The sequence below is a fragment of the Papaver somniferum genome, unplaced genomic scaffold (genome assembly GCF_003573695.1).
Source record: "Papaver somniferum cultivar HN1 unplaced genomic scaffold, ASM357369v1 unplaced-scaffold_117, whole genome shotgun sequence".
Lineage (NCBI taxonomy): Eukaryota > Viridiplantae > Streptophyta > Magnoliopsida > Ranunculales > Papaveraceae > Papaver > Papaver somniferum.
The window spans coordinates 10,484,616-10,493,601 of record NW_020620714.1 but is presented as its reverse complement, the minus strand read 5'-3'; the positions used below and the strand labels follow the sequence as shown (position 1 = coordinate 10,493,601).

Below are 8,986 nucleotides of genomic sequence, written 5' to 3'. Positions count from 1 at the left end.
CTTGGCCGAAGCCTTATTATTACTGCACACTTAAGGTTACACAAATACTCATTGTCTGGACACCCTATCATTCATAAGATTAGGTTTTGTATCCTTACAAAATCTATATAAAAATAACTGACTAGCAATTATAGATTTTCTTTAAAAGGCAATTGGCCAACCGTGCCAACTTGGTTAACTCTTTTCCTAAAGCCATAGAGGCAGTTCCTAGCCTTGGAAAATAAAAAGAAAACACCAACTTTGTGTAACCAACTCTTAACCATCAAGGCCACATGCCTGGCACATGTCTCCAGCCTTACCGCGCTATGATAGATTTAACCAGCTAAAGTACGGCTATCATTATTGTACATCATTCCCCTAATGATGCAAAAATGTGTTTGTACAAGTCTTGCTTGTATCTTTGCATGCCTCATGCACCCATGCTGTGTGACGAACTCTTTTGGCACCTAGTGATGTTAATCTCGCATCTTTGGACATGTCCAAATCCTGTTGTCTTGTGCCTTAGCCTAGCTTGCAACTCCGAATGCATCCTGCATTTCTGGCCTTGACCAAATTGCAGATGTTAGAGCATAGCTCGGTTGAGCTCACCAAGCGTTGGTATGTCAAGTTTTGGTTGTCATATTTTAGTATCAAAACTCATCTAGAGTCGCTTGATTAAATAGACTAGAGTCAACTTCGTTTAGGTTAGACTAGAAAGTCTAGATATGTCGAGACATACAAGTATTATTCCGAAAACTTGAAGAATGTGAAGAAGTAATGAACAACAAATAATGCGCCATCTTTGTGCATCATTACTAGGCCATTTTACCGACCGGTCATACCAGGCCAGACCATAAGCCAAACACAGCATTGCAAGTATCATGGCAGCGGTGTATCTCCTTGTTTTTGGTGACAAAAACTTAGTTTCGGTCCAAATAGTAATTTAGATAACTGTTCTTCAATCAAATATTTTATACTTCTAATGTATAAACAGGGAAACCCCTAAATATAGTCGATATACAAAAACTGAATACCGAAACTAAAGTTTTCGTCAAGCATTTATAAGCTATAACGAGGAACAAATACGTCTCCCACTTAAGCCAAGCAGAGACATACAACCTCATTATAATCAATGGATGGCCACATAATGTGGCTACAGCCAAGCAAAATGGACAACCATAATGCTTGGCTTTATAGGCAGAAATAATTTTCCTTAAACACAGTGAAAAGTACCAACAAAAATAAGGTAATTTAGAAATATATGCCTATATATATATATATATATATATATATATATATATATATTTTTGCGTTTTAGAATATATATAGATACGTTTTTTTTTGTTTGGACTTTTCGAATATGAGCGTGTTTTTCTTTATTCCTTCCGTTTATTGAAAAAAAAAGATTCCATCTAATTAAATGTAGGGCCGCAGTTATCTCACCTATTAAAAAGTGTTATTTACCCTTAACCGCATCTCCTTTGTGCAAGGACGATTTTCCACCAACTAAAAACCCCGAATCCTAGAAAATGGGAACCCGGAACGCTAAAACTTGGGAATCCTGAACCCTGAACTTGGGAATGATGAACCTATAATTTAAAAATCTAAACCCTGAACCCCAAACTTGGGAATGATCAACCCTTTTTTGAATGATGTAACGATCCTAAATCGAGATCAGCGAACCTTAAAAAATAACGAAGAAGGTCGACGTGGCAATGTGTAAAGGCTAAATAAGTAAAAATATGAAGGGACTTAACAAAAATTGATGGAAAAATGGAAACACACTTTGGTTTTCATTAGATTCCTAGTGTTAAATAAACCGTATATAGATATAACTTTTCTGAAATGGAGGTAGCAATGAGTCCATCTTTGTGCACCCCTCAAAACCGGGGTGCACATTACGGCCGAAACCTCTTAAAAACACTACTTTTTATTTACTTTCACTAGATGTGCGCACATGTCTACGCACGTGCATATTGACTGTTCCAACCAAAGGCATGTGTACTGGGGTCCTCTCTAATTCTAAACCGAAAATTTTGTTTGCAAACAACTCAAATTACTAATAAACCCTCATTTTATTTTTAAGATATTTATTGTTTAGTTAAGATATAGGGGTAAAATAGTCAAATGAAAATTGCAGGTTCAAACTACTGTAGTAAGGAGAGTTTGCTTTATATATAGTATTAGATATATTCTTTTTATTTTTTTTCTCTTTTTCTTTTTATCTAGAAGTTAGATTTGAGGAAAAAAAAAAAAAACCAGAGAGTATCCAGTGATGCCTCCTCCTCTTCCATTAATTTCTTCTCCTTGAGTGATATTGCTTCATCTTTCTTTTCGCTCATCCACTATCTCTGATCTGTATTTCCTCTTCCATTAATTTCTTCTCCTCCAGTAATGCTTCATCTTTCTTTTCGCTCTATCCACTGTCACCGATCTCTATTTTCCCTAGATTCTGAATCAATTGGATGTAAATTTTTGAATATTTGAACTGTAACATTTGATCAGATTTTTGCTTATGATCATCATTTTTTTATCCTTATCGAACATATCGATTTATAAGAAATCAATGCATCGGGTATTTTGAGCTTCATTATTGGAGATTTTAGGTGATGTGATGAAAAGAGTTGTAGCAGAGAAGAGATCCAACAAGAATAATACTGATGTCTGATTAATCGACTCCTAACTAATCTAAGGTTAAAAAACTGACATGTTTTCACTAATGGAAGAAATACTTCATACCGATGAGTTTGATTTTAATTATACATATGAATACGAAGCTGGAGATTTTAATTAAGTTCTGGGAGAGAAGACCGCAAAACATGCGACACAGAGAGTTAGGGATTACCGATAAGAATTTATTTTTTTAAATTTCCAAAAAAAAAAAAAAAAAAATAAAATAAAAACCCAGTATGAAATAAAATAAAATAAGTAGTGGTTTTAAGAAGTTTTTTCAGCTAATCAAAAAAAGCAGCCGTAACGTGCACTCCCGTTTTGAGGGGTGCACAAAGTTGGACTCCGTAGCAATGTTCTTTAAATTAAACATCCTTCATACATGTTTTGCGCATATATAATGAGATATTTTATCACAAAATTGGTCAAAAAGACCAAAAGCAAGAATTTCTGGATGAAATAGATTTCTAGCTTTAGATACTATTTAATAGCCAAAAATCAGAAATATACTGTTCAATTAGCCAATTTGGATATTTCACCCAGGAAAAAGTGAATAGAAAAAATATTTTTGACTACAGTACGCTTATCGTTTATAAACGATTTTTTTCTGAATTTTTTTCCTCATTTGTTTGTTGATTCAATCTTTCGATCCAATATACACTTTGTTTACTATCAAACTCTTACATAATCTTTGGTTCAATAGTTAAGCCTGATTTGAATTGATTTTGATGCGTAGCCTGATTTTGTTCGATCTAATCAAAACTGATTTTTCCAAATCAGATTTTGTTTGATTTTAAGTTTGGATTGGAAGAAACCAGTTCATGGAAGGACTGCCGCTGCCATAAAGATAGAGATGAATTGGAAGAGAGAAAATGGACCAAGTGTCGCTTGATTCAATGTAAGATATGGTTGTTAATGTGAGCTAATGGGTATTGTGGTTGATGTCGTCAACGGGAGAAGATGAATGAAATTAATTATCACCGAATGGGTTAGTGATTTGTGAATGGTTGTGTTAGAATAATTTGTAATAATTTCAGGAAAGGTGTTGTGTTGAGCATAAAAATCAGCAGAGAAGTTATCTCACCAATACTAGAGTAACACCCTGCAAGTGTTTGAAAAAATTCTTGAATTAACAGGGTAACTGTAGTTGAGTGCACCATATGTTGCGGCTAATTGGTTTCTGGTGTTTAAACAACTGAAAAGGTTTAGAGCTTGTGTTTGTGGAGTGTATTTTGACATCAAAATGGGTTGAGTATGTGAGGTTTTTTTCGAGTTCAAGAAGCAAAACAAGATGAACAATTGCAGCTTCTCGACTACAGCATAACTATGGTTCGATGGTTGTGTATGAAGTGCATTTACAAATCGCGAGAGACTTTTTTTTGAAGTTTATGGGTACATTAATTTGTATGTGCAACTTTTGTTTATTTTGACACATTCAAAAAAGTGTATCTTAATGACTTTTGTTAGTTTCTTAAATATAGATGTCTTTCAATTTTCTGGTAAAAGCTTGAATGAATTCATGGTATAAGAAAGATTAGACTTGGATGAAACCAGTTTCATCCTGTATATTTTGAAAAAATAGATTTTTTGGACAGGGTAAAACTGATTTCATCCTGCATATTCTGAAAAAGAAAAACATATTCATCCTGCAAAAACTCACAAAAACATGTTTTTGCCAGGATGAAATCAGTTTCATCATGTACATTCTGCAAAAAAAAAAATCTGCTAGGATGTACCTAGTTTCATCCTGCATATTTAAGACAAGATTACTAAAATTACTGACGACTCATAGTACAGTCTAGTTTAAGTAAAAACATTTCATATTTAATTGACTTGCAATTAAGATATATGCATTCATATATCTATGCAAAAAAAGTTTTGCAAACAAAAAAGTTAAGCTTAAACTACATCAAGATCACTAAAATTCATTGTTATCAAACTAAAACACATGTTGAAACTTTTATCTGAGGTGTTTCCCTGCACATTTCCACATATACATCCTAGCATTCATCAATACCATTGCATACATTTTAAGCAACACCAGTTCTGCCACAATCCACTGTGCTTTATACAACCCATAGGCATTTCATATCAAACTCACTTTCCTACATAGCACCATGTCCTGCAGCTCTGCAACTCATACTTTTTGCATCATTATCTCATTGAACAACTATTTGCGATCTCAGCTACAACTTCTTTCATACCATGTCCTGCAGCTTTCCAACCTTGTCATCACCTATTACAACAACATCTCCATTTCTATCCTCATAAAAACCTACAAAAAAAAAATATTTGATTAAAAACAAGTACTCACACATTAAATCGCAAAATAATATTTAGTCAAAAACATGCACTCATATATTAAACCTGGATGAAACCAATTCCATCCTGGTCAAAACGTGCTGAAATAATATGCACCACAAATTATACCTAAACATTAAACCTAGGTGAAACCAGTTTCATCCTAAGCGAATTCAATCAATTTCAAACTAGATTTTACATAGCTTAAACCTAGATGGAACCAGTTTCATCTAACCAAATTCAATCAAATAAAATAGGATGAAACCAAGTTCATCCCAGTTTAATATTAGATGAAATCGTATCCACCCCAATTGAGTACATGATGAACCCATTTCCAGTACCAATCAAGATAAACATATAAACATTTGTTAAAACAAGTGTGAATACTTATAATTAAAAAGGTGCAATACGAAATCAAATAAAATATTTTGAATGTAATCAAAGATAATTAGAGTCTGAAGCTTACAAATTTGAGCATATATTTCAATTAACACAAAACCCTAATTTTCTCACATTGTGAATTTGAGAAATTTTAATTAGGGCATCAGAAATTTCTTTATGGACGGCGGTGGTGGTAGCGGTGTTGGATAAACACGATGTTGTCAACGGTGTTGGTGTTTTCTGGTAGTAGAGATGGTGGTGGTGGTGTCGATGTTGGTGGTGGAGAAAGTTTACATCTGTCGATGGTGGTATTGGTGTTTCTGGTAGCGGGGATGGGATTAATGGCGTTGATCGCGGAGGTGGAAGAAGATTATGTTGTTGATGGTGGTGCTGGTGGGATGGTAGAGGAAGATGACGATAGAGAAGAAGAGCATCCCAAATAAAAATGAGATTGATATTATCTAGAGAGGGAGAAAAAAGGTAAGGGTAATTTATTCTCTCCCCCATTAAAAGATTTCTATGGTCATTTGACCCGGACCGAATTTCTACTCGTCCATTTGACCCAGAAAAGGTGTCTTTTTGGCTATATAGCCCATTTTCTGATATTTTATTGATAGCCAACTGGCAAGAAAACAACGCAATACAGCATAACGCATACCATCCATTTACAATTATGACTTCATAACAACACAACACACCATGAAAGAGGCCATTCACCAACTTATTCGGGAATTATGTATCGGCCGATCGATACCCATCCGTCGATGCACTTGCCGCTGCTGCGCCACTTTGATCGTAATCAAATTGTTGAGAACAATAATCCAAAACACATAATCAAGAAAATGATTATTGGTTCTGACGATGTTTTTCCTTTGCTTGTTCTTGATCTAGTGCCAGTATTTCCGGTGCTTAGGGGAGGAAATCTTGAGTCAGGGTCGGTAGTTCCGGTGCCAAGGGGAGGAAATCTTGATTCAGGATCGGTATTACCAGTGCCATTCTTGCATGCTGTTTTTGTTAGGCTTGTGCACAAATTTGGATTACCGTATACACTGTGGGCAAAAAATCTGTCAAAAATTTAAGTACTCAATTAAAGTAATAGATAACTGAAATTAAACAACTAAACCAGAAACAAAGAAAACTTACTACAACTTCAAGTCGATATTGTTTGATAACGAAGAAGGTATTGCTCCTGAAAAATCGTTATCCGTCAAACTTCTACGAAAATTCAAGATAAACTATTATTAATTAATTATGGTTACTTTATCATGTAATACAAGCAAAATGAATTTCTTACAAAAAAAGTAAAAGAAAATGCTGCAAGAACACCTCGAACTTACAGTATTTTTAGTTTAGGGAATGTGCCAAGAAACTCAGGAATTGCTTGCTTCAAACTGTTATTGCTTAAGTTTCTGCCATTCGTTAAATAAAATAATTTTAGAAAAATAAAGTTTGTATCAAAATAATAACATATTCATTTTACTGCAACTAACAATTTTCATGAAAACTCACATGGTTTCAAGAGCATCCATTGCACTAAAATCCGGTAAAATGCCTGTTAATTCATAGCCACTGAGATACCTGTAAAACAACCATCATATTAATTACTTTGGCATCATTATTTCCTTCTAGTTATATAAGAAGTGTGTGCCAAAAGCGCATGTAAGAAGCTGCAAAAACAAGAACCAGCAAGCCAGCAAATTAACAAGTGTGTAGGAGATAATCCTTACAGTGCAATAACCCGAGGAGACTCAGTATCATAATTACATTCAATCCATTCCCAATTGTATAGCAGTGAAGGTAAACAAGGATCACCACTCCAATATTGAAGTTGAACGTAAGTCTTTTGCAATAAAACCAATGCTTTTACTAATCAACAGATAAACACGAAATTAGAAACTTGCTTTCTATACAACAGTTTTTATACCAGTTAAGGATTTGTAGCAAGGAAGAGCGTGAATTACCATCATTTGGATTGGTTCCTTGAACTAATGCGTCACCGACAGTAAACCCTTCAAGGGCATTGAATAGTGGAGGAAGAGTTGAATCATCTGTCGGTTTAAAATCAATCGTATATGCAGAAGTAACATTAAGAATGCGGACCTCCAATACTTGCCCGTATGGTGGAATAATACTATTGATCAGGTTATTATCAACACTTATATCAATTGATCGTTTCTGAGTAGAACTTAATTGAATCACTTCTGAAAAATATACATTGAAATGAATTGGATGTAAAGGATCTGAATAACCATTATAACGAATATAAGTTCTAGATGGATCAGGAGTTACTGCTGCCCTGAATACAGCCTCAGGAGGTTTATCGTCAGTGTCGACAATAATGGATGGCGAATTACTTGTAACCGTTATCAAACCACTTGTACTGTTAAGTCCTGGTGCAGATGTGAGCCAAATCCGATCGAAACTGTCTTCAGGGAATCTACATGATGATTACCAAGATTTCAAATATAGTTAGTAATTTTGACGTGGATACGGAATAAGTCGGTAGACCCTGCAAATTATTGGATGCATAAATATGTGCATGTACTTACCTTATATCTGTCTTGGTAAAACCAATTCTTGTTATGAAAAACAATGGATAGCTCGAATCAACATAACTGTAAGCCTTTGAATCTAAACTTCTTATTTCGAGAGCTGATATAAACGGAATATTACCGGATAGAGTTTGAGCAAGACATACATTTATATTGTTTCCATTGTTCAATGAGTATGCCACTTCTTTGTACTGAATACCAGTCATCGACGTTTCGATCCGTGCCCAATTGTTTCCATTGAATTGAAGAAGGAAGTTAGGCGGGTTTTCCTTCTTGTCATAGTTACCGTAATAGAAAGTGGCTCGAACAAGGACTCGTTCAGCCATAGTAGTGGTATCTTGGATATCTATCGAATAACAGTTCCTTCTCCGAGTTGGGAATGCTCTAAGAGTGCTCATAACAGAAGAATCCCAAGTAGTACTTAGATTACTCGGCGGTGCAACATTGACTTTATGTGTTTCTCCAGTTCGTACGTAAGGATCGTCCCCGACCCATACAATAGAATTTGCATCCGTATGAGGTTTTAATAAAGAAGAACCACAATCGATGCTCAGAAAAACTGTAACATTAACAACAATAATCAAATGTCAAAATTCGAATGAACAATTAATTAATCCAAGTACAATATAGTCACGTACGAAAAACATCATGGAGAAATAAGAGAAAAGATGATCGATCACTACCTTTTGCGGATACTGGTACGAGGATTAGAAAACATGAGAGTAAAAGTACAAGGAGATTGAAAAGTTGGGTACTCATGTTGCTAGCCTGATCTCAAGAAGCAAATGAATTAGAAAGGGAGCTTATATAAAGATTTCTTTTGTGTGTTTGTGGGGTGTAAAAATTGAAGTTTTAATTTTTTGAATCATTATTAAGGAATATTGACTTGTTTACATGGCATATGCCGCGTGTCATTAAGATGTCAGGTGGTAACTTATGTCTCCTTAAACGACGGTGATCATAGGCAACCACCTCGTACCAACAACCGTGGCATCAAGTCGTATATAGAAACTACGTACAAGTTGTAACTTCATAGCTTCACACAAGTCCCAATTCCTTATAAATAGCGTAGGCGATGAAGCAATCAATGGTCTGAGTTCCAC

At 34.9% G+C, this 8,986-nt stretch overlaps 1 protein-coding gene across 1 annotated transcript; it reads right to left on the bottom strand.

Annotated features, from left to right (window-relative positions):
- Positions 1 to 6,007: 6,007 nt before the first annotated feature.
- On the bottom strand, positions 6,008 to 8,642 carry LOC113329843 (probable LRR receptor-like serine/threonine-protein kinase PAM74). The gene is made up of 8 exons (XM_026576667.1): positions 8,567 to 8,642; positions 7,881 to 8,442; positions 7,293 to 7,768; positions 7,059 to 7,197; positions 6,841 to 6,909; positions 6,669 to 6,740; positions 6,475 to 6,546; positions 6,008 to 6,380 (listed from the first exon to the last, which is right to left on the bottom strand). Exons 1-8 carry the CDS (start codon positions 8,640 to 8,642, stop codon positions 6,131 to 6,133), a joined length of 1,716 nt encoding a protein of 571 aa, XP_026432452.1. The 3' UTR covers positions 6,008 to 6,130.
- Positions 8,643 to 8,986: the final 344 nt, after the last annotated feature.

What these genes read in the sequence shown, in the direction of transcription:
- LOC113329843 (XM_026576667.1), bottom strand. Translation starts at nt 8,642, where the DNA reads ATGAGTACCCAACTTTTCAATCTCCTTGTACTTTTACTCTCATGTTTT. An exon ending in CGTACCAGTATCCGCAAAAG is followed by an intron (nt 8,443 to 8,566) that starts GTAGTGATCGAT and finishes TTAATGTTACAG; the next exon opens with TTTTTCTGAGCATCGATTGT. An exon ending in ATGGATGCTCTTGAAACCAT is followed by an intron (nt 6,741 to 6,840) that starts GTGAGTTTTCAT and finishes AACGAATGGCAG; the next exon opens with AAACTTAAGCAATAACAGTT.